Below are 26,676 nucleotides of genomic sequence, written 5' to 3' on the forward strand. Positions count from 1 at the left end.
CCTAGACACCCTACAGTCTGCTGCAGCTTGCCTCCCTCCTGACTGTTCTTCCAAAGGTTATCGAGGAGCAAATGACAAGACCTCAGTGCCCACTCTCACCTGAACATTCCTCAGAGCTTACCACAGCTATGCATGTCTCCCCTTCAGAAACCTCTGTTCCCCATGGCTTCTGTGGAACTGTCCCCATGCTTTCCATCTCCTTTTCTGGCTCTCTGGTTGGCTCCCTTTCCACTCCTTCAATGTGAATGTTCCCTAAAACCCTTCAGCACCCTTGTGTTCCCCGCACACATGCTCCCACGGGCAATCTCATGAACTCCATTCTCAACCAACACCTCATGCGTAGAACCCGTATTTCTATACCGGGCCCAAATCACCCTCCTGTACTTTCTATCTGCCTACGAGCATCTCCAGTTAGCTCTTTGGAACACATCTCAAGCCCAACATGTCCAGAACCACAGCCCGTCACTAAATATACAGGATGATTCAAAAGTAAGTGAGCACCTTCAAAGAGTTCCAATACCATCTGATTTCTCCCTGTGGAGTCAGATCGAGAGCTCTGTGTTCACACCTCTTCCTCCTCTCAGCTTGGAGGAAATGAAGGCAGCGTTGGGGCTGCCATTGCCGTTTCAACCACTGACAGTAAAAACGCTACGTTCCATCGCTGTCCTCTGACCCAAGAGGTGCGTGCTGAGCACTTCGGAGACTACAGAAATAACCATGGTAGTTCCTTTATAAAGCGATTTTTATTACATATTCATATATGGCCTGATTAGTAAATAACCAGTTTTTGAAAGTGTTCAATTCTTTTGAGTTCCTCCATGCCAATATTCATCCCTACTATAAAGGAGCTCACCCCCACGTGGACAGGTGGTTCTGCTCTCTCCGGGATTAAGTTTCACTGGAAGGTAAGCCTTATGAAAGCAGGGCCTGCATTTTATTCATGGCTGTGTCCCCAGCGCCTAAAACACGAGCTTTCACCCAGCAGGTAAACAGACCAGCGTGTATTAGATATGAACACCTATTTGGTGAATGAGTCAAGGAGAAGTAGCACAGTATCTGCCCACGAACTTCAAAGTCTCCCACCGGCCCTCAACCCTAGTGCTCCATTCTTCTTTCCCAAGGTTTCTTGGGATATGGAAGGTATCCCTGCAAATGTCCCCATATTACTATCCTCAGAGTTTCTCCTACCAGACTGGTGTCCGAGGCTCTCAAAGACAGCAAGCCCTGGAAGGCTTCGCCTGCTTCTCACCTGGTTCCCTCAGAAGGTCACCAGGACAAGCTAGCACAGCTGCTCCCTCCCTGTGGTTGGCAGAACTTGCCGCACGTCATCCGTCTGCTTCTCCGTGGCCCCACTTCTCACCTGCTGCCCACAGCTGCTCGACTAACTCCTGCACTTTGTACTGATAATGTGGCAAAAAAGGAAGTTACCATGGAGAACCAAATAACTATCATCTATGCCTGCAAAGGGAAGGAATGGCTTTCTTCTTCTCTGACAGACTTGGGTTCCTGAGCGCTGTGACAGTTACCTTCTGAAGGCTTTCTCAGCTGTTTCAGAAGGTTATGCCGGTGCTGCTAGAAACCGTAGCACTGGATGAATGATACATTACTACAGAAACTTTCTGGAAGCACTAACACACGTAGACAGGTGTTAGCTTTCTAGGCAAAGACAGATACCTTTTACCATGGCCAACGAGATTAAAATGCAATGGCTAAGACCCCGGAGATGCTCATTCCCTTCATAAGCTTGGAGAACCAAACAAAATTAAAGATTCTGTCTTAGAGAAAAGGACAAACAGCTACAGCCTAAAACACAGGTTACCAGTTTGTTGGGGTTTTTTTCTTCCAATGGGTTCTTAAAAACAGACTGCTAATTCATTTGCTTGAGATGGCTTAGGTGTAGTCAGCATTAACTTCAGGAACTGTAAATCCCTGATTACTTCGATAGTGATATATTGCTCTAAATAATGAAACAGAATCAAATATTATTAGAAAATAGGAAACGTGAGACAGGAAAGCCTTCATTTCATTCTAAGCTAAAAATAGCATTTTGGAGGTAAGTCATTCAGAAAAATTCTCAACCTCAAATTTGGGAGCAGTCAGGAGGTGAGGAAAACACAAGCTGAAAACCCAGGAAACAGACGTGAACGGAGCCAGTACTGTGATCTCTCCCGCTGCTCGCACACTTCTTCAGGACTGGTTAAGTGGCATGGAACTTACACAGTGTGTCTGTGACAAGGTTATGGGCCAAACTGGTTTTCTTTAAAGCTGTGAGATATGGTTTTATTGACAAGTTTCAAAAGAGAGGAATAGTTGGGGACACACGAGGGAAATTTCCCAGTATCATACCTTCCTATTAGACAGAATTAGGAAGAGAAAGAATAAAAGGGTCTCAGGACACATCCCAACATTCTGTGACCTGGCCAGCCTAGAAGTTTGCCACTAAGTAAGTAAAAAAGGAAACAGGGATCGGACAGGGCCCATTGATCAAGTACTTTTTAAATATCCTCCCAACATCACTGACTCTGGTTCCAGAATAGCCACGTGGCAACAGCAAAGACAGAAAACTCATGACTGCATGTCATGAAATGACCTCACCGAAGAGAACTGGGGGGCTTTTCCTGCCTTACATTTGTTCTTGTAACTATGCATCAGCGTCTCAATTATTTTAAGTTCTGCCAGTCGGCGGGGGTGGGGGGGGTGTCTTACCACTTTCACCAAGACAGTTCACTCAGGGCACATGATGAACATTAAATCTGTTTGTTGGTTTTTCACTCTAGAATTCTCGCTTCCAGCCGTCTATGTTCTCCCTTCCGTGGTCCCCAACTGTCACCTGTCCTCCCTTCCCATATCCATTCTCTCTTCACACGTTCTTGGATTAAGATTTCTGGGCTCATAACACGTGCAACTTGTGATCCCGAGGCGCCGCCCAGTCCATTCATCCATTCTCCCATCAAAACTATTTATTAACCAGGTACTACGTAGTGGACACCATTCTGGATGCTGGTCCGTCACCTCCCTGTCCGAGAAACTGCAGTCACAGCCACGTGTGAGTAACTCAGAACAGAACCTACGCTCCTCTTCAAACAGCAACAGACGATTTCATAGCCTCCCTGGGTAACGCCAAGCAATGACCCAGATCGTGGGACAGAGTTTCCTCTGACAGGAGGATGTAAATTAATGTTCAGTGACACCACCAGAAAAATCCAACAGCCACCTTCGTGCCCCTGGAAACAGAACTCTTTCCTCTTTGTCTGGTATGACTATGGAGGCAAAATATAGTAAAAGCCCGATTTTAAGTATGTAATTCTACACGTCTTAACAACAAAAAAGTCTATTTAGCTATACCACTAAACAAATCAATAACCTCTGTAGGAAGAGAAAGGTGGGTGTCCAGGCCATTCCATAGGCTGAGGATACTGGAATTACTGGGGGGAGGGCTTGAAGGCCCTGTCTGCCCTCCCTGGGGGATTTGGATGCACAACCAATTTGAGAACCATTCCTTTTGCGGAGACAATACAGGCTTTCACACCAGACATACCTGGATACTGAACAAACTTCTTAATTTTACCAGTTTACTTGTCCATAAAATTGGGAGAGTGACTTGCAAGACTGTTGAAAGGCTGCAGTTAATATGTGCCATGTGCTCAGCACACAGGTAAGTATTCAATAACAGGAGCTATTATTACTGTTATTGTTTTTATTATATTACTATTATTCAGGGCTCTTCTAAAACTCTGTCTCGTACGTGCAGTTCTTTATTTGGGAGGCCAAGAATGGAAAGCAGTGTGTTTGTAGTATTTTTACCAATCACACCTGACTAGAAGGAGAGGCTGATTTCCTGTGTTCCCACATTAACAGTCCTAATACAGGCCACCATTAAGGGGCGCCAGGATGGCTTAGTTGATTAAGCATCTGGCTTCAGCTCAGGTCATGATCCCAGGGTCCTAGGATTGAGGCCCCCCATCAGGCTCCTCGCTCCATGGGGAGCTCGCTTCTCCCTCTCCTTCTGCCTGCCGCTCCCCCTGCTTGTGCTCTCTCTCTGCCAAATAAATAAATAAATGAAATCTTTTTTAAAAAATACAGGCCACCGTTTAAAAAGAAACAAGAAAAATCCCTCAAGGTTTGGCTGCTGACTCACTACCCTTTTTCTGCCTCATCTGTACCCACCTGCGTGCTGTCCCGGAGGGGCCACCACACGCCTGTCCACCTGGACACGAATCACATTCCTGCCTTGCTCCTTTTCCTACTTTGTTTTCTGAGGAGCAGGCCCCTCCTCACCTGAGCCCTGCACCCATCTCACTGGGAGGACGGACTTGCTGCTTCACAACCACATGTAAACAACCTGGTTAGACCTGGGTCTTGGCATCTCTGGACCATCACTCCTCGTGTCTGCCATGTTAACAGAAATCCATGAAAGGCCCCACATTCTGCAGGATCACAACCAGATACTTTTCCCAATTTGTGTATTAGTCCTCATATGGAAAGAAACAAGTCTTCCTCAAGTCAAGGGACAATTCTGTACTCCGCTTAGTCTACCATATCCATTAAGCACATTCCCCACACAGACATCCTCTCTTGCACCCCATAGAATAGGCTGGGTATCAACAACACCTCCCACAGAGCCCGTAACGGATGCTCTGACCCATAATATTTCACAAGCCCTAATGTACACAGGAAAGGCTCGGCTCTGAAAGCCACACAAAAGCACTCATAAATTTCAGACGGCCCTAATCATCCCCTCCTTTTGCTAAGAAACCAGTTGGAGTACCACTTCAGACCCATTATTCTTATAATGAGAACTTTCCTTCTCAACACTCTATCACATCAACCTAATCAAGTGTCATGACTATTATTTACACTGAATTTTACTTTAATTTCAAGTATGTTTACCAACAAAAGCAAAGGTGAACATTCTTTGAAACTAGTTGTCTAATAAAAATACAAAAAATCATTATTTTTGTTCATTAATTATTTTTATTAATCATTACAAAACTCAGAACTCTCATGAGTAAAACTCTGTGTATCAATTCACTTCAAAATTTCAGAGCGTAAAGACAAAGAATCTTGCTGATTCTTCTAGATACAGCTGATACATTCATCTCTCCAACTTCCTAATGACTTCCGCTTTTGAGAGACTCATCTAGATTAAATGTATGTAAGTCCACGCTTGCCCACAATATTAGCATTATTTAATTCTCAAGTCGTGTTAAGAAATTTTTTTAAATGCAAAAAAAGATTTCAAAAACTTAGGTTAGAAAGGAAGAGAAAGTGTAGAGTCAAAGCTAATTAGAAAAGCCCGTAATGACAATTTCTTTTTTTAAAAGGACATTGCTCCAAAATGCCTGCATTTATCTATCTCTCTCTGTATCTGCTGTTTTCAGATCCTTCATATCAGCACATTCTCTGTACCACGGGATGTTTTCATCCTCCGCAAGGTAGAAAGCTTGCCTGCCTCCCTGTGTTATCTGTCCGCGTTCCATTTGAATCCAATTTCCTTGCATTACCTCTGCCCAGGTCAGGGATGAATGGCTGTCAAATTCCCAGTGGAATAAAAAGAAAAACCCTTTCTTCCTGAGGCAGCAAGTTTCAATTCACAGAGCACATGGCTAATCTACATATGTGAAGGTCACGGCACTTCAGTCAAAGAGGTTAAGAATGGAACAGCTCACGTAAGGGGTTGTCTTAAACATCTTGGCATGATGCCCAACAAGTAAGATTGTTGAAAAGCAATAGATAGCTTCTGGCAGCAGTAAGAGGAAAAATATTTTGATCATGTGATGCCGTACACACTACCTAGTTTATTTCATGTGTGAAACTTTGCGAGTCCCTAAAAAATACCACATATGCAAATCAAATCCAGATTTCAGCTTTACCAGTTTAGCCAGGCTAGTACACCTCCTTCTTCATAAAATGCATTTATGTGAAGTTTCTAAATGCACCAAGAATAAAACTTTAACATATTGACAACCAGTTGGCTCATGTATCTTAACAGCTGATTACAACTTCTTTGCATTAGTTTTTCAGAGAACCATGAAACACCAGCTAAGGGTAGTCAGACTAAAAAAGCACATTCCTTTAAGTTAACCCGAACATAACTGTCTTAAATAAAATTCATCTTCTCCCTCCACTCTTCTCTCCCTCCCCATTAATAATATAGCAATACGGAAAACTATAGGAACTTAACGCACAATAAAAGACAAAACACAAAATTGCTTTTCACGTCCTATCTTCACTAATTAATTGCTGAATAAAAGTAAAACGCTACTGCTTTAAAGTGCTCATACTTCTGACAAATGTCTCAGTGGAGGAGGGAAAACCAAGTCTTGCCACACATAATGGATACCAGGGGAGAAACCAAGACTTGCACAAAGCAAGCCTCTGCCTGCTGTAGCCTGCACCTTCCTGAGCGTTCTCTCTGCTCAGCCAAATGAAAATGAAAGGAGCTGGCACCAAGAGTCGGGAAAGGGAAGATTTTCAAACCCAGCAAAATCATAACAAATGTGACTACAATTTTTAAAACTTTTCAACAGTTAATAAACTACTTCTTTAACACATGGAGAAAATTAATTAAAAGCAAAAGATCCATTTCACCAATTTGCAAGTTGTCTGCCGACCACCAATTTCCTTCAATTCAAAATTTAAATTGCTTATGAGGCCAGAGTTATTCAATCCATGTTTCTAATTAAATGGAATAGCAGGTAAAATAAAAATATTCCACAAACTATCTTATTTACTGTAATCACCAATATTCGCTTCGTAATGTAAGGATATTCCTCTACACTAACCAATGAACAATATGCTGTTTAACCATTTTTGAAGATTCCCTGATGTCTTTTTATCTGGTACAGTGCCCCAACACCAAGGTCACTAAATGTTTGTTGATGATGGTGAAATTAAATGCCCCAGTTATCGATCTTCTGAATTTATTTTTCCTGACCAGTTAAAAAAATATGACTGTAAACAGACTGGCAAACTACAGCAGACATTTTAGAAATGTCATCAATTGCCCCATCACTCACTCTCCCTGAACACATGGCAAGGTACAAACACATTAGGCAATTAAGAACTTAAACTGTCGGACTAGAAATAAGCTTCAAATGTTAACCTATTTGTTCCTAGACGAAAGACTAATAAGCTGTTAAATTAACTAATACAGAACCCCATCTAACTAATTTTCATTCCTTGTCCGTGAGAAAATACAATCCTTTGTTACTTTTTGAAAACACCCCATGCTTTGCCAGGTAGTATGCCTGTACTTTATCAAGTATACTTCCCCAAACAATTCATGGGTTGTCTTCTTTCCCATCCCTTTAGACTTCAAACCTCAGGCAGGTGCAATCACTTGCCCAAGGTCACACAGGTCGTCAACGTCCAATCTTCCAGGTTCTCTAAACTGCTCACCTCTGCCACTTGCCCTTGAGCCTCCCTGCTTCCATCTCCAGGTCTCTCCACTTGGTTAACGTAGTTAACGTCCGCTCATTAACCAGGTCTCAGCTTATGCAACCTTAGTTAGTGCAAGGAGCCTTATTATTTCTCCCCCCGCCCCAATCTAGTCTCTACTGCTGTCCCACTAACATCAGGACTTCTCCCACCGAACCATTTACATAGTATTGTGTACCATGTTTACTAGTCCTTAGTCACTGCACTGTCAATTCATCAAGGTCCACGTCCTTGTCACCGAGGAATCCATCATCCACCATAGTACCAGGCACACAGTAGGCTCTCCACAAACATCTGCCTGACGTCCTGGTTCTTGCTATATTCCCAAAGCCCTAACACATAGGAGACTGTTCAGTACGGTGAAGGTAAATGAACTGAATTCTTCTTTTTTAAAAGATTTTATTTATTTATTTGAGAGAAAGAGTGACAGAGAGCACAAGCAGGAGGAGAGGGAGAAACAGCCTCCCACTGAGCAGGGAGCCGGACTCGGGGCTCGATCCTAGGACCCCGGGATCATGACCTGAACCAAAGGCAGATGCTTAACTGACTGAGCCACCCAGGCGCCCCAAGTGAACTGAATTCTACATCCTTCATGCTAATGACACTATAAAGTCATTTCTTTAGCTGATAAATCACCCCAGGATACCCAAAACAAAATCCTAATTAAGATCACTTTCTCATCAATGTCATAGCACCTAAGAACAATCTCCAAGTATACTGATCTTCCACATAAAATCATGAAACACTAACTGAACAGAGTTCCTTGAAACTGTTGTTGGAAATGTATAATATACTCTCAGGAAATTTTCAGTTTGGATACATTATCAACTACTCTTCAAATCGTTCTGAGATGATGCACTTTGAGGGATACAGTCTTTCTGCACAGAACTGCAGAATAATGTAACCATTCATTTTAATTTCCACTTTGTAAAACACCAGGAGTCTATGATAATTCACCAGGGAAAATTATGGATCATATGTTATATTTACTCTTTGTATCTTAAGCACCAAGTGGTGCTCAGAGTAAGTACTTGTTCATAATAGAATTAAATTTTGTCCCTGATACTTTTATAAATCTCAGCATTAACAAAAAACGGGGGGAAAAAAAACTGTTCCTCTCTACCTACATACTTGAGACAGGCCCTTGGCATTCTCAGGTATGACATTCCCAGCTTTGACTACTCGAGAGCAACCCCAAGCCTCCCTGATACGTAAAGTAAATTATAATCTTGCTAAGGACCAACTGTGAATCACATATTCAGTGAAGTTGAAACAGATGCAGAAGTGTTACTTAACCATGAATCAGAGACCAAAGTCCACCACTCAGAATCCCAAAGCCTAGTTTTAATTTTTTGAAACTTTGTTCCTTTGCAAAAAGTACCTCCCCTAAAAAGCTAGTCATTTTTGTAGATCATGAAAAGTGGAAAGGTCTAAGAAGTATAAGAAAGGAATAATTCTCAGAATTTACTGATTAATATTAAGGATGGAATCCTGTGAGGCACCAGCTTTGACTCAATGACATCAATCCACCATGGGCTCTACTGGTCAACCAAAACCAATTCATGCAATTGCTTACAAGAGTCCCAATCAGTACAAAACGACATTTTGTGAGGGAAATTGCAGTGGTATTCACAAAATCTGTATATTTGCATAGGCCTCAGTTTATATTCACTGAACATGCCCGGGATCTAGTATAGTTTAATAAGATGTTCAGCAGTGCATAGCTGATTAGGCACTGTATTTTTTAAAATTCAAAGCAGCACAGAATTTTGCAGCTGGGAGGGACTGGGGTCACCTAATTGATGGAGGCCGGGGCTTATGTGCGACCACACCCTGAAGTGCAGGAGGGCCGGGCAGAGAACAAGAACTCGGGGTTCACTACACCCTGGGAAGACAGGTGGAAAAAGGAGAGGTACCACCTAACAATGCCACAGGATTTGCAGAGATGACCTCTGTGACAGCCCCGCCCGGCAGGCAACATTCCACATGAGGAAACTGAACCTCTGCCGTATCTCAGAGAAAAGGGGCACTCAAGCCCACAAGTGAAGCAAAGTCTTACCAACTCCAAGCCCACGATCTTTCCATTACATCAGGATGCCTTGTCATGTATTCGCATTCCCTCGTAAATCCTCATAATCACAGAAATAAACTAATATACGAGAAACACACAGGTTCCCTTAGAAATACGTTCTTCTTCTCAGACAGATTCTTGCTCAGCAGTAGCAATGTTTTACATTTCTATTTCCAAGGTCATTTATAATTCATTGTGTAAAGCAAATTTATTATAAAAAATATGAACTGAAAGCAGAAAATTTAAAGGATATTAAAATGGGGTTACAGCTTGAGATAAATCAATATATGGTCACAGAATCTTAAAATTTTCTTCTTCAATTCTCAGAAATTAGATGCCGAATTCTAAACAAATTTTAGAATTACCAGTCATTTCAAAATAAGGCTATGAAGTACACTGAGTGGTTTAACTTCTAAGATGCTCAGCACAAAAAGAAACAGGAGATACTAAGAATTCTGGAACAGACTCCACTAATCATCAATGCCTCGCTCTCTGAAAGGTTTATTTCAGGACCCAGAAGCAGTAGCTGAATTTACTCCTCAGCCAGCATACATTATCTAAACAGTTACCAAAAATACTCCAGCAATCCAAGTATCTTCCTAAATCTGAGCAGACTGTTTTAACTTTTCTCCAAGAGCCTATGTAATGTAGAAAACTGAGAAAAAGAAAAAGGACCGTTCTATATAAATTTCAAAGTGATTATATTTTCCTTCTTTCAGCTATTATTCTTTGTAGTGGGATCTTTATTTTGCTGTGGCACAAAGCCAGGAATTGACTGGTAGAAATGGAAAAGAGTCACTAGCTCACATCAACTATATCACAACAATCTACAATTCCTTGTTTTGCCAAAATCCACTCCCCCAACCAAAAAAGCAGGCCAACAGACTGCTGACCCACATGGTTGCTATTTGCACTTTGTTTAAATGAGCCAGTTCTAAGTCAACGATGCCAGGTTCAGGGGGAGCCGGCTTTGGCAGCTTGTCTCCCTGGAGTGCACACAGGGAGCAGCAGCAAGCCCCAGACCCCGGCGACTAGCGGTGCCGGCACTGGGCTGAGGGAGAAAATGGGTGCTTAGTTAAGTATTTGCCAACTGATCATCCCGAGCAGATACTTATCTAGCCTACGCCTCAGAGCATACACAAATGCTGAATGTTTACACTGTAAGAATTCATTGTTGCTTCCAGGGACACACTCTTAAATCACAGTTCAATGTCTGTGTCCTCTGTGGACTTCAGTGTTAATGTACACAACTGATCATCTAAAGATGTAACTCCATATCAGCACCAATAGCAGTTAAAATACAATTCCAAATTTTACAGACAAAAAACCCTGCTTAATAAGACCATCCCTTTGCAGCTGCCTCTAAATTTAATTAAAAGACCAATCATCTTAATTCAGGAATTTTTCCACATACAAAGAATTTCTGCAGTTTTGCAGAGGACTACAAATTAAAAACATAAGGGGGGGGAGCACAAATTTGGGGCACAGAACACTATGGAAAAAGACACAGCATCCCATGAATTTGTTGTTTGCTCAGGCTTGGGGGGCTGGGATGGCCCAAAACTTAAAATACAACTGGAAAAAAATTATCATTGTAAATGATCTCCACTAATAGTAGAGAGATAAAACCAGTAATTTTGAAAAGAGGCTAACATGCTAAAGACGAGAGAGGTAAAGGGGGGAAATGATCACGCTAACAGTTCATTTTCATGTCCTATTATCTAACCAAGCACCAGGTTTCTCTCAACAAAGTATTCCAAACCTTTAAACAGAAAGTCTTCAAAAAGTTGCCTTTAAAGTTCAAGAGACCTGACAATGACACAACTAACCTACACAAAACATATTTCCAAACAGACAAAACCCGGGAAGATCACCCCCAAGTTAGAAGTGGGAGGAAGTAGTGGGGTAAACACACACACACACACACACACACACACACACACAGCATGAACGCTGCTAGGGAACATCTGAGGAAAGATTTACTAACAAACTATGAAGCAGCAAGACTGATGGCTCTAAAAAGATTATTTTGCTTACAATACACATTAATAACTAACAATATTAAGGTCTGACATGAAGAAACTTTTTATTTCAGTTGGGAAGACGAAAAGTTCTGGAAATGGATGGGGTGATGGTTGCACAACAATGTGAGTGGACTTCATGGCATTGAACGGTACCCCTAAAAATGGTTAAAATGGTAAATTTTGTTATGTATATTATATCGCAATAAAATACATATGTATAATTTTTTTAGCCTCCCATATTCTTAAAAATGTGATCTAGAATTTTCTCCTCCGTTTCATCAAATATGGCTTCCCTTCCAGAGTCACCTAATAAGGAATGACTTGTCTGATTCTCAAGTTTCATCCTTCATCGAGGCCCAAACAAGATGCTGAGAAGACCATCTTGCCGAAGATGCTGAGAGGATGCAGGATCTCGTTCAGTTCAAAGAGACCACCCTGCTAGGACAGATCGAGTCCAGATTCTGCTGCCACCTACCTAAAGTAGGAGTGTCTACTGGTAAACCGGATATGCTTAAGATTTCAGAGCTCTGATCTCTTCCCTAGCAATAAGTATCATTCAAGGAACAAATTAGTTCATCTGTCAAACTCAGGAGCCTTCTAATATTCTTGACACTGATCCATTCAGAAGTGGGTTTGAAAACTACCTATTGGATCCTATTCAAATAAGTAAATCTAAGGAAATAGTTTTCTTAGAATTATTCCGAGTTAAAGCCTTTGAAAATAGAACATGTTTGCTGAAAACGTACTGTGAAAGCACATATTTTACTTTGATAAAGTCACTCAGTCACTCAATTAGGGTGAACTGTTTAAGTTAAAACTATAGTATACATATACCAACAATTCCATTCATTCCTTTGTATGTTAGCATAAGGCAAAATCAGTGGATACTTAATGATAATTCCGTACCAATACCTGTATCATTTTCTTTCCATCAAAATTCTAACAGAAAAAGTCACATAAGTATACCAAGTTTTTAGATCAAAATTAATTCACTCAATAACCCAATTAAACCATAAAGAGCCACTTAGTCTTGTATAGATAGCCTTCAAACTGTAAAAAGCAATATTGTGTGATCGTTCCACGTTTATGATATACACACACACACACACACACACACACATACACACACATCCTTGGGGGATAAGCAGTTGTGCCTGGTACTTACTTCTCCCCGCAGACACAAGGAGAAGTCAAATAGGGACCCCCTCAGCCTCAAATGCAGGCGTGCGTGCGCACACACACACACACACACACACACAGACGCCAAGTATGTGGCTCTACTTTACATATCCACAGAGAATCTACACAAATCTCCTGATGAAGAAAGAACACCTCGGAAAAGGCCAGAGACCAAAAACTATCCAATTCCAAAGAGGCCTAGGAGGTGGAAGTGGGTCGTAAGTATAAACAGCATTCTAAAATGTCATAAAAATTTTGTAACATCCATTTTGAAAATCTAATTACTGCAAAAAAAATGGAATTTGAGCTTTATTAACATTCCTTGTAAGCCTCCATAAATCTGTGGTCTTAAGTGATACACAACAGTTCTTTCAAATATCAATATAAGCCTCAAATTTACAAATCTACACACAGGCCAAAATGAAAGTGACACAAGTGAATTATTAGTTCCTTTTCCTCAATGATGGATCAAAGTACACAGATCCATTAACTGAGCAGTGTCATTCTTGTAGTGAGAAAACCTCTAAATGTAGGGCACTGGGCAAAAGGTAATATAGTTCCAAATGTAACACATCCGAAATTTACATGGCCAAAGCAGTCTTCAAAATAAATAAAATTTCAGAGACCCCTAACAAATTTTAAATCAAACCACTCTCTTCCGAGGAGAGAACAGGGTAAAAATAAACGAAATGATCATCTTTTCAGTTTGCCTGTCATATTGGTATTTATCCTACAGAAGTTAGCTCCTATTACATCAAAAGCCATTTTTTAAAGATATACTATGCCCCAAATTACAACGTGATAAAGTCCATTAATAAGAAATAGAACTAAAAACTCAACCCCACTCTCTTACACCTGTTTTCTTTAAAACATGTGTCTGATAAAACTACCAAATGAATTTATGAGTCTTCCTCCACACGGTCTTACATTTTCAGAATTGGTCCTCAAACCAGAATTAATACTATTTTTATACCCGAGTGAAGATGTTATTCTCTCAATCCTAATGAAAGAACATGATATTTAGAGGGAAAGTACATTAGTGTAAGTGTCCAAGGGTGACTTGCATGATTTCCATCTCCACAACACACTTGTGATACTTCTCATACAATATGATGCCGGGGAAAATGGAACAAGTAGAAAAAGCCCTGCCAAAAATTCATTCCTAATTATAGATAAAAAGCAAAACCAAAGAAAAAAGGGGGATTAAGGTTTCTCACTATAGACCCAAGGGAGGAATGTGATGTTCCCTGAAACATACTTATCAATTTTGTGTTAATATAAACATAAATTTAAGTCATAGCTGTCTTAAAGAGCAGTTCTCATTAAAAAAAAAAAAAATCAAAGTAAGTACACAGAAATGATGATGTCCAAAGAAAACAACTGTAAGCCATGTAGAATTTCATTCCAGGTAACCTAGGGAAGCAGAAAACTCTAAACATTTTTGTTACATTTTCTTTGGGTTTTTTTTTTTTTTTTAATGATAGGCCTTTTCTCTAACCACAGTTGCCAATTCCACCTTCTCTGACGACAGAGCAGCCAGCCAGCCATATCTCAGCAAATATATCAATTTAGGGCACAATAATTTCTTTACAAGATTTAAAACATCAGATAGGATAAAATTTCATTGGGAGGGAAGTGGGGAATGATGTTATGCTATAATGTATCTTATACAAATTTTAAGGTAATCAGGAACCAGTCTGTAACTTCCTGCTTTGCAAGCCAGCTAGTCACTTCTTTTAACAGTAAATAAGGCTCTTTTTATTACATTGTATTATATTCTATAAAACTAAGGTTAAAATAGCATTAATGGAATTCAGCACAAATGTGGACACTATAAAATCTTGGTTACGTTAGGAGACCTCAGTATTCCTATTGGGACTACTCTATCTACTTTATCTTTAAAAACCCAGTAACAAACTGTATCATAAAATGGCTTATTTCACTTTTTAAAAAGACCCCCCAATACAATATACATATATATTTTGTTTCCAATTACAAAAACATTTGCCACCCAGTATGAACCATTCCTAAAATCAAAAATGAAACTAAATGTGCTAAAGCCACAAGAAAATTTCATCATTTAACAACGTGATTTAATAGTACTTTATGGCCTATAATTACACAGTAATTTAGTATTTTGCACAAATAACTATTTTTTATCATAATCATCATAACAAATACTAAATAAAAACTAGCCTTCCAAAAAGGAAAAATATTAAAAAGACACATTCCACACGTTACACGGCAAACTACCTAAAAGAAATCTGTGAATCTAGGTCATATGCCCGGCATTTTTCTTCCCCCTCAAAAATAAAAAAGCTATTCCCAAGGGTCACACTGAGGACATAATGGATTCACTCTCATTCCAAGAAAACAAAATACTTAAAATGATTGGTACCATTAAGAAATAATACTGTAAAGCAACAAGGACCGACATCTGCCTCTATCATCCTTCCGTTCTAGTTTACAAAGATGTGAATTTTAAACTATCCCTTTAAAAGCAAGCTGACAAAGTAAATCTTTTTAAAATTAATTACATGGGTTTATTTACACAAGGCTTCTCTGTGTTTTCACTTGTGTGAATCAAAGATGAAAACTGATATCACAAATTTCTATCAAGAGTAGGAAAATATATTTTCATTAAAACCAAAACTCCAGTAACTAAAGATCTGAAAGCAGTGGACACTAATGTCCTCAGCTAGGGATTCACATGATTATATGTTAAATTCAGTCCTGTATTCATTCTGACACGTCTCTCCTCTAAGATATGGTTATTATTGAAATACACCTTCCTAAAATAAATAAGCTGAGTAAAAACATATATTACAAACACTGGTAATTCCTTTCTAACAAATTAGAATTTTAAAAACTTTCACAGCATTTAAGATATCTACGAGAGAAAAGATTTGTAAGAAACACACCCAGCACAGCTCGCATGTGATAGTTTCCCTAATACATGTGTAAGCACTTCAAATAAGGCTCACATCACCGAAACTAACAAAATAATCAAGAAGAAAAAAAATTCCTAGAACATTTCTGTATTTCAAAATCAGAAGCAAATATACAATAATTTTTAGTATTTCACAAGACTATCCATTTTTTCCCTTTGATTGTTGTCTACAAAATTAGTTTCCTCACTTCGTGCTTTTTAAATATTATGTCAATTTAACTAAAATTCCTCATCCACAAACATCTTAAAATGATCAGAATTGTTAAAACACACATTACTAGAAATACAACTTTAATCTTGTTATAAAGCTAACTAAGTATCACTGAAAGATACTGTTGCATCTCGGAACCTGGAAATTTTTAACGTCATAATTTTTTTATTTTATTTTAAACTACGTGTGCTGACAATACATGTTTTGCACACTGTAATCTGTAAAGGGCACTTTCATAAAAGCTTTACAAATCCAGAAATTGGTAAAGTTCTTGGTTTAATTATTTTTCAATGGCCATATCCTCATCCTACAATCAAAGTCTGTGATCTATGCAGTGTCCACGTTAAGATTACAAAGATCTAAATTTTGTAAATGCCCAGTGTACTGGACACAAGCATAACGTTTTTAGGATTTAATCCTCTTATTAATAACTATGATTCATAATAACTTAAGCTTTAAATAATATTCAACCTTACATCTGCTTGTAATAGAGCTCAGTTATTATTTGTGGCAAGAATTTTTGTGACGGTACGGCTCAGCACTTCTATTTACATCAGCAGTGCTAAATGCCCAATGGTGAGAGGGGAGCCAATCAGATGGCAGATTAGATGTCAACTCAGAGGCAGCTGTCTGGAGACTATTACAGCCAGTTTACCTCCACAATTCAAATTCCAAACCTTGCAAAGGAGATCAAGTCAGTCTTTAGGCTCAGCCTACGAGCAAGAAACAGCAAGAGTGCAGGACACTTCCTAATAACGCTGTAGGACCTGGGTGACAGCAAATTAAAGAAAATCCAAATAAATCCGATCCAAAAAGATCAATTTTCACTAGTCTGCTATTTTCCTGGACTTGCTGAATAAAATGTATGCCTGATCCATGATCAAAATAAGTTCAATTTAACCGGAATGCCTTCCTTTAACATAGCCTGTCTGTTGAAGGTGACTCCTTTCAAGCAGCCTGTAAGCCAAATAATGGATTTCCTGGCTATTCTCAGGAATGAATCGATTTATTTTAGAATAGTTTACCTCCACGTCGTTGTAAAATTGGGGTATTATTTTTGCTACGAAGCATTCCAACTCAAAGCTCGCATCGAGTATGTCTGAACAGCCGGGCACAACTACGAAAAATACACTCGGTTGCCACAAAGCTAACCTATTTTTCCTGCCTTCACCTTGCAGGCTAAGAGGGAACGCGGTGTGGTTGGAGGTAGGACAAAGTTCCTCATTCCTTTCCCAGTTAAAGCTTATTGTTGGCGCTAACCGAGAAGACGGGGTCAATATTCCTCCCCAGACCGTACCCGCCGGGAGCGCCGATTTTGTTACAAAAGCCGGCCGAGCGGTCCCCAGCGCCCACACCGCTTCCTCGCGGCGCAGTCCCCGGCTCCGGACGCGCGGCTCCGCGCCCGGGGTGGGGTGGCGAGGCGGGGGTGCTCGGCGGCCGGCCATCCCAGCGCGCGTCCCGGCCCTCAGCGCGACCCTCTCCCCAGGCCCCCGGGCCGCGCAGTCGGACGCCGCGCGCTCCCCAGCCTCCGAGGGAGGCAGCCGCGAGTTAAAATGGCTTTGGGCGCCTCGCCCCCGCCTCCCCCCCGGCAGAAGACGCAGAAAAAGTACGCGGAAAGAAAGAAACTAGGGCTCGAGGCGCGCGGCGAGGCCGCCGCGGCGGAAGCAGGCCCGGCAGGCGCGGGGGTTACCTGGGATCTGCCCATGGTCGGGCCGGGGGTGCCGGGGCTCATCGCCGGGTGGCTTCTTTGTTGCGCGGCCGCCCAGGCCGGGCTGGCAGCGGCGTACTGGGCGCCCATGTCCTTGCCCAAGCCCATGCCCGCGGCCGCCTGCTGGCCGCCCGCCGCCGCCCCCGCCGCCGCCTGGGACTGGGGCTGCGACGGCGGCGGCGGCGGCGGCGCGCTGGGGCTGCTGTAGTCGGGGTAGCTGCCGCCGTAGCTCCTCATCATGGGGCTGGGCGAGGTGAGCAGCTGGTTGAGGGTCGGGGTGGCCCCCGACGGGTGCTGGTTCTGCCCGGCGAAGCGCTGGAAGCCCCCAGCCGCCGCGCCGGCGGCCGCCTTGCTGAGGCTCGCGGCCCCGCCGCCCCCGGGGCCCATCATCATGCCGCCGCCCTGCTGCCGGGGGGAGCTCAGCACCCCGTACCCCGAGGACGAGCCCCCATAGCCGCCGCCGCCGCCGCCGCCGCCTCCTGCTGCTGCTGCCGCCGCCGCGGCCGCCGCCGCCACAGCTCCCGCTCCTGCTCCTCCTCCTCCTCCTCCTCCTCCTCCGCTGCCTCCTCCTCCTCCGCCGCCGCCGCCGCCGCCGCCGCCCGCGCTGGGCCGGCTGTAGCCCGGATAATGGTTGTACTGGCTGTTGGGGTACCCTTCGTGGGAGTTCTGCAGGGGGTCCATGCTGTTGGGGGCTCCGGTGGCGGCAGAGGCGGAGTGCATCATCCCCATCCCGGGGCTTTGTTGTCCGCCATGTTGATCAAAGCAAGGCCCAGTGCGGCCGCCGGGGCCGCCGCTAGCAGGGGCAGCGCTGCCATAGTAATTATTAAACTCCGAGACGGCCGCCGGGCCGCTGCCGCCGCCGACACCGCCGCCGCCGCCCCCGGGCACGGCGACCGGCGGCTGCTGCGCGCCCAGGGCGCCCAGGCCCGGGTGCTCGAACCGGCCGCCCGCCGGCTCCCCCATCTTGGGCGGCGCGTCGTCCTCGTCGCCCGGCTTGCTCAGCAGAGGCTGGCCCGGGGGGTCGGCCTGGCTGCCCGCGGCACTGTCCTTGGCGCCTCCATGTTGCGGCTGCTCCATGTCGGGACCGGGCTGAGCCGCGCCGCCGCCCGCGCCGCCGAGGCTGTTGTTGTTGGAAATGGGATGTTGCTGCTGTTGCTGCTGCTGCTGCTGCTGCTGCTGTTGCTGCTGCTGCTGCTGCTGCTGGAACTGGTTTAGCTGCTGCTGTAGTGCGTGGTGGTGGTGGTGGAGGTGGTGGGCATGGTGGTGGTGGTGGTGGGCATGGTGGTGGTGGTGGTGCTGCTGGTGGGGCGGTGCGGCGGGGGCTTCGCCAACGGTTTTCAGTTTGTGGTTGGGGAGCAGCCCCGTCTCCATGGTCGAGCCCGGGCCCGACGAGGAGGAAGAGGAGGACGCCGCCGCCGCGGAGGAGGAGGAGGACAGCGCGGCGGCGCTTCCACCCTCCTTGAGAGCCGCCTCGGAGCCGCCGCTCTTGGCGCTGTTAGTGCTGGCGGCGGCGGCCGCCGTGCTCGCGTTATGGGCCATGTTCAGTTCGTGACGGGGGTGCAGGGGGTGGTGGTGCACATTATTAAGGCCGCCGCCGCCGTCGCCGCCGCCCCCCAGCATGGGTCCCGGTGCCGCCGCCGCCGCGCCGCGCGCCCCCGCCTCCAGGTCCCGGGCCCCGGGCGCCGGCCGCGGCCCGGGGGGCGCCCGCCGCTCGCCGCTGCCCGCCCGCGCCCGCGCCGCCGCCGCCGCCGCCGCCGCTGCTGCCCGCGCGGCCATGATCGCCGCGGCGTGGCGAGGCCGGGCGGGGGGCGGGGGGAGACAATAAAACCCACTTTTTAGTCAGCGGCCCCTCCTGTGCGCATCCACACGCCCCGACGGGAATCGAGCGAGCCCCCTCCCCCTCCACAGGCCCCGCCGGAGCCGAACCGGGAGTCACGCCTTACGGTCTGGGCCTGTTCCCGCTGTGTGATTTCATGGTGAAAGTTTTTAGTTCAGGTTTAAATGAAACTTTTCTCTTTTCCTCTCTAACCCGGATATGGGTAAATACACGACTGACTGAGCCTATCGGGCCCAGCATGGCATGAGAGGGAGCCGAGCGAGCCCGAGCAACTATTATCCACTTCTCTCTGATTACTCGTGTGCACTCGCAAAACGCGGACTGGACTCGGCGCGGGCCGCCGCCCGCCGGGCCCTGCGCCCGCCGCCGCTGCCCGCTCGCCCGCCCGGGCGCAGCCTCGCGGGCACCCGGCGGCCCCGGGCCGGGGACTCGGGCCGGCTCCGCAGGCGCCCGGAGCGCGGCGGCGTGGGGCAACGGGAGGCTGCACTTTCCCCTCGTGCTTCGTCTCCTTGCCAACCGTCCGTTCGCGTGTTTGTTTTCACGTCTAAAAGGAACGATACAAAGGTGGAAAACGAGTCTGACGAGCAGACAAAAGAGGGAGAAGGGCTGGGGAACAAAGTTGTCTGTGGGCCTCAAAGGTTTGGAGGAGCCGACGGAGAAAGAAAATATTTGGGCAATCTGTGCAAAAGCACTGCCTCTCCCAGGAGTTATGTAATTTTTCAGAATGTTAGCCTCTCTGCCTTGATTTTGGGCCATCAGCGTAATTCCCACAACTTCTTCAAACTGCGAAATTAGGAAAGAGTTTAAGGGAAGGTTAGCCTCCTTCAGGGAGTGCTGTTCCCTGTACACAGCAAGTACTCAATAAGTGCTGAGGCTGACTGCACCTGTCCCAAAGATAATGTTTATGTAACTATTTTCTAAGGCACCTTATGTATTCGTGTAGGCTTATCAATGAAAACGCAGAAGCATTCCCAAAGGAGCATTTTTCTTAAAATGCTCTTGTCTGTCCTCCCTCTAAAGGTAAAGTCTTCAAATGAGTAGACTGGTGTGTTATGCTCCAACTTGCACATGGAAATATAACTGTTAGTGCCATAATAGTGACAGCTGAAGTTTATCTCATGTCTTCATAAATCTATATGACGCCTTTCATCATATTTCAGAGGTTAATGTGCACAATTAACCCTCTTGATATGAGTTCATTTCTAAGCAATGTGAAACAAAACTAAAAGGAAATACGTATTATATTTAATAAACATAAGATCAATAGTAAAGTAAATTAGCCGAATCTAATCTTAGAGCAGAAATGTTTCAGACTTTATTCTTTTAATAATACTCTTTTGTCACTTTATGATGTTTTAAATGTCTTTATTATTGTTAATTTATCACTTAGTAACCTTCTGAATATCATCAAGCAGGTATTCTTAACCTAAGCAATGCCTCACTTGTACTAGTGTGGAACTCGTTTTCATGGAGAGAAAGCATTTGAAACTGGAACTTTCAAGAGGTCACACCAGCTGAAATAATATATATGATTTTAGTAGAACATGGTTTTCTAAAATAATTTCATTCTTCAGCTTTTTATAAAGATTATTTTAAATGCAGTGGTTATTTTTATTTGCTTGAGCAAGAGCAAATATGTTAATGACTAAATAGAAAAGGATAGGTGGGAAAAACTGGTGACTAATTGGTGGGGGAGGGGAATCAGGTGCACACCCAAGGGTCATTATAGAGTGTACAAACAACAAATTGCAATTCTATGCAAACAACTGGAAAACAGGGGTTATAGCATTGTGTGTAAGAGAGAATAACAGAACTGTAAGATGAATTCATGCCAAATCATTCATCAGTTTTTGCCAAGAGAATACTACATCTTTGTTAGTGTGCCTTTTTGACATTTTCTCCTGGATTTTCTCCCTTTATGCATTCAAATACATACTAATTATACGCAGTACACCACAAAAGTTGAATTTTTAAAGTTTTTCGTATGCAAATATAAATATATGTCTGTTTTGTGTGTATACACATATATTCTAAAATCAATTATATATTTATGCTTTTAGACATTTAGACTCAAACTAAATATATACATATAATCACAAAGCATTTTTCCAAACTGATGAAATCTGTTAAAGTCAATTTAAGCAGGTGTAGCTATATTTTGTGGCTTATTTTCACAACTAATCCTGAAAGGGAAAATGAGTCACCAAGTTCAGCTCTGGACCTTTTCTTAAAAATATTTTTTGTATACAAAAATCATGGAACTAAAAAAAAAAATTAGGCATAGAAAGTCAAAATCTCTTTTAATCCCATTTGTTTCAGCAAGTCAACTAGAAGATTGGAACCAAGAGGCTATGAAATAGAGGCCCCCAGCACAATGAAATCAGCCTGCTATAAAAGGCGACACATGCCAGTTTCTCCTCCCCAATGGCAGATGCCACACCCTAAAGCAGACAGAAGGCACTGCAGTGTGTAGGAGAAGCACAACACAAAGCCGGCAGGACTTGGTTTTGTCTTTTAAACCACAGAGGATGCTAAAATACCTTCTTTAAAGCATCCTTGCTGAAGACAAGTAGCAGGCTCCTATTCATTCAGCTTACAGTTTTTAAACACCTTCTCAAGAAAACAAAATAAAAGCCTCTTAGAGTTTCATGTAAAAATCCATGACTTAATAGACAAAAACAGCAATTGTCAGGGGTCTGTTCGAAAGAGATGAAACAGGTCCCCATTTCACGAAGCACAATTTGAACCATAGATGATAATTCTCTCGTAGCCACTTGCCTCAATTATCCTATATGGCAACACTACGTGATTGTTTCCTTTTGATGAAATAAGGTACTAGAAATTAACAGGTGCATTTTTTCCTAAGGAAGTCCTTATTTTTACACCTCTTGCCTAATTTCAAACAACGACCACTTTAATAAGTCACTCGAGCCACAGAGAGCAATGGAGGTGAAGGTCTGCAAGCTGGGGAATGGCCACCCTGACCCTGCAGCCAACCGCCCACCCACAGGTTGCCCTGCGCTCTCGTGTTTAGCCAGATTACCCATTATTTTCTTAAACACCCCTTTTGGCTACAAAAAGGATTGGTTTGTTTGGGGGTTTTTGGGGGGGGGGTACTATATGAAAATACTAATATTTAAATACTGCTCCTTTTGAAGAAGTTTTAGGGCCCCAAATAAAAGACTCTTCAACTTGCCCACTTAAAGAGGATTGAGCCAGATGGTAGTTGAAGAATGCCACAGCTCTGTTCTTTTTGCCTCATCGTAGCCCATCATTCTGTTTGCTTTCAGATTAGTCCCCTTTAACTCTTCTGGTTATTTATTCGATAACTGAAACTATCACGATTCACTAACCATCATATTTCTCAGTATTCTTTATGTAATTTGGAAGCAATTTAGAATAAAGCCCTGTCAAGATTTTACAAATAAGAACTATTAAAGAATAAGGCTTTGGATACTTGCTTTCCTTTTAGATTTATGAGAAATGCAATGAATGGAGCTAATGGGATTTCCCTACTGATCTTGGGCAGGGACTTTAAAAAGCGCTAAACAATTGTCCTTTTCACTTCTCTGATTTAGACGTTAGCAGTGAATAACCGAGTAAATGCAAGATATGGGACATAGCATTTGATTTGAAACAACTATGCAAATTAACAATGGTCCAAAAGTTTAGCAGGCAAACAATTAGGTGGGATTTGAAAAAAACTCTAGGCAAAAATAATTTAAATAAATTTGGGGACTCTGACAAATAGTAGCACTATTGTACTTAGTAATAATACTAAAGCATGGATAATCAACCTGGATGGGAATAAATTTCACTTATTTATCTAACAAATTTATCTCGAATCTACTTTGTGACATGCTTTGAGAATAAAAAGATAATTATTATCTTGGTCTTGTCCTCAACAGGGGAGATAAACAATTACCTTAAAACATACTCAGGGCTGCCCTGCAAAGTCACAGAGGGTTTGACCAATAAAGAAGCAAGCTCAGACTTCCCCGCCCAACAACATGCCCTGCAGCTCTGCCTTTTTGGCAGCCGCTGGCCGGGCACCGCGCCCTAATCCTCAGTCTGGCACAGCTGGGACATGACACTGGGAACCCACCACTTTTGAAGCTACATTTCCAGAACCTTAAGTCAAATTTACCATTAGGCTACTACAATTTCTCTCAGGGGTCCCTAGAAACATAGTAACATCAGTGAAATATATGAAGAAACACATTACATTTTAGAACATTGTGCTTCTATTATGTGACATCCACATTTTGAATGGTGTGTAATAAATATTTTTTATTACAGCCTAGTTTAGAAATTTTCTATAACTTTTAGATAAATATGTGTGTGATGACATTTCTTTCCTTTTATTCCCATCAAAATCTCTTGCTGGGCACCTACAGGTGCGTTGCAGTACTCTCTCCTACGGGTATGTCATGTCGTATAATCATCTGTATGGCTTCTATCACTGGTAGCCCTGCTGTGTGGATAAAGACACTTCATAGATAGCTCCACTCTAGCTCTTCATCAGTAACTACTTGGGAAGTGAATCTACTTGAGGTCATGTATAATAATCAAGAATACAAAGGGAAGTCATTTGGAGAGCAGAACACCTCAACTTTCTGGAAAGATTTTAGTGACTTATCTGAGGCCCTTCTGTGTCTTTCTCATGTGATTAATTGCTTCATAGTACACATAAACTTCTACTCTTCAAGCACAATAAACTCCAAACAACTCTTGTACATTAATGTAGTGCATGTGTGATGATTTTTGAAGATTTTATGTATGTATGTATGTATGTATGTATTTGAGAGAGAGCAGCGGTAGGGGGTCAAGGGGGAGGCAAGGACAAGCAAACTCCTCACTGAGCCCAGAGCCCCATGCGGGCTGGATCCTGCAATCTGGAGATCATGACCTGAGCAAAAACCAGAGTCAGACACTCGGCCGACGGAGCCAGCCCGGCGCTGCAGTGCACGTGTGATCTTTATTTTACCCTGCTTATAGTCACTTGCTTTGTCCCTAATCCATTAAGACAATCAGTGGGTAACTTTAAGGGTAAATTACTGACAGTGGCCTGATGGTTCTGGTAAGGGACAAAGGACTTGATTATGTGCTTTCTTTCACAAAATGACAACTTCATTGAGAAATTTCCTTATCAATGCCTTCCTCTAAAAACATCCAAGTTGTTATGCATAAATCTTTTTTTTTTTCTCTTCCTAACTTAAAGGAAATGTTCACATTGTGGCAGGTTGCTGTAGGCCTTCAAATTCAATGGGCTATTCTTGGTATCTTCTCTCACCCTCAGATATCTCCTCTCTCAAGCCGCACTTCTCTCTGGTCTGGCGACCTGCTTTCTTGAGGACCCTGTGTGTGAAAAGTTTTCCCTCCCAAAGCATAACTCACAAGGAGCAGCTGGGAGGGTGGCCTCTTGGCTCAGCCCCATTCTTTCAGCAAGTAACTCCCGAGTTACCACTCTGCACCAGCCCAGTGCTAAGCTCTGTGGCCATCACAGTGGGGTGGGGTGCAGGGAAAGAAAGGGGCAACTTAGCACATTGAGTGAACCTGCTAGACAAACGATCACACTAATAAATGTATAATTGCACAGAGATAACATGCTCTGAAGAGACAGGGTTCTAGGAGGGCAGTAAATGAAGAAGCCTGACCTAGGCAGGGGAAGTATGGCTTGGACTGAAAACCGCAGAGTGGGAGAAAACCAGAGAAAAAAGGAAAAGGACATCCCAGATGGCAGGAGGCTAGTGGGGTAGAGAGCAGAGTGGGGCAGACATGCCAGGAGCGGCTGCAGAGGTGGGGGCCTCCGTGCTGGCTCCGGCAGCTGCTTCGGTCAGGGCTGGGATTCCAAGAGCAGTGATAAGTACCTGCTGCATGTGAGCAGGGGGCTGACATGACTGCACCTGGGTTGTCAGAGAACCCACTGGCTGCTGGGAAGGGGGGGAGCCAGAGCAGATGGGAGGTAGATGGGGGACTGTCTCAGGGGTCCAGGCTCATCTCTCAGGCCAGGGAGACCTGACCACCTCCATTTCTTAAGGCTCCCAGTGAATTATGATATAAAGAAACACTAAGGATCATAAAAATGCGTTTATTAATGTTTACATTTTTTAAATGTAATGTATTCAGCCTCAAAAACACAATGCAACACAGGTGTGCTTTTTACACTTAGAATAATTCTAGGACTCTTGTAATTAATTCATAGTACCCTACAGCTGTGTGATCTGTTAATAGATCACAAGTTTAAAAACAATATGATGAAACTCTTTTCATCCAACCATTGTATCTCTAGGAATAAATGTATAACCCTTACTTGGTGACAACACGAAAGGCTAAATCGGAGACTCTGTAAATGGCTCCCTGAGTTATCTGTCAGGATGAAGCATAGTCCAAGTGAGAGATGAGAGACGGAGAAGTTGGATGAGGACAGGAGGGACCATGGCGATGGAGATAAGTGAACTGACCCCAAAGAGTCCCCCCACTTAAGAATGTGCAGATTGTTCACTGCTCAAGGGCTCCCAGCCAAGGAGATGAGTGGGAGCTGCAATCCAGCCAGAGCCTACTTGCCACTCATTGAGTCCTGGCACAGGACTGAGTCCACTAGAGGATGGGATGTCTTTTTCCAATTTACACGCAGCATAAATGCATGCCTGCATGCCCTCCGTGGGGCAGCTGGTGAGGAGAGGCATGGGAAGACTTGGTAACAGTTCAGATGTGCGCATGAGGCGATGGAAGGATCAGGACCTTACCTCTCGCTTCTTTTTCCTCCCCCACCCCTTCCTGGCCCAATGTATGAAGCAGCTGGAAACTCCAGCTTGTATCCCCACCATCCAGTCCCCTCCTCCTGTCTCTCTATCCTACCCTAGTTTTCTCTGTACCGCTCCCTTCCCCCCTACCCCTCCACTGCTCAGATAAGCCGACCTTGCTCATCATAGAGTCTCAGACCTAAAGACAGCTCAGAGGGTTAAAAAGCTGAAAACAACTCAGATCCATACGGGGCAAACATTTTGTGACCTGGGAGCCTTCTCTCGTACGTAGGAATTTGTGAGGTTGAGATGAGCATGGAAAACTCTTCGAAACACACGCACAGGTGAGTCAAGACAACAGCCCGCAGCCGTTGCCATGCTTGTTGCCCCCGATCTTAAGGACGTCTCCAAGCAGTGTGACTGCTTGTCCCCTGGAATTACGCAGTGTGGCTCCCCTGATGCTCTCTATTTGCCAGAGGCCAGAGCTATCATTTGTAGTCCCTGAAGAAA

At 43.7% G+C, this 26,676-nt stretch overlaps 1 protein-coding gene across 12 annotated transcripts in view; it reads right to left on the reverse strand.

Moving 5' to 3' along the window:
* The window catches only part of ARID1B (AT-rich interaction domain 1B), a 429,634-nt gene extending 410,260 nt beyond the window's left edge, over positions 1-19,374 (reverse strand). For all 12 annotated transcript variants that reach the window (XM_057310926.1, XM_048225999.2, XM_048225996.2 and 9 more), the window contains exon 1: positions 17,566-19,374. In XM_057310926.1, the coding sequence (XP_057166909.1) occupies positions 17,566-19,359 (1,794 nt within the window). In that variant the 5' untranslated portion in view covers positions 19,360-19,374. The remainder of the gene's footprint in view (positions 1-17,565) is intronic.
* Positions 19,375-26,676: the final 7,302 nt, after the last annotated feature.

Source organism: Ursus arctos, unplaced genomic scaffold (genome assembly GCF_023065955.2).
Source record: "Ursus arctos isolate Adak ecotype North America unplaced genomic scaffold, UrsArc2.0 scaffold_13, whole genome shotgun sequence".
Lineage (NCBI taxonomy): Eukaryota > Metazoa > Chordata > Mammalia > Carnivora > Ursidae > Ursus > Ursus arctos.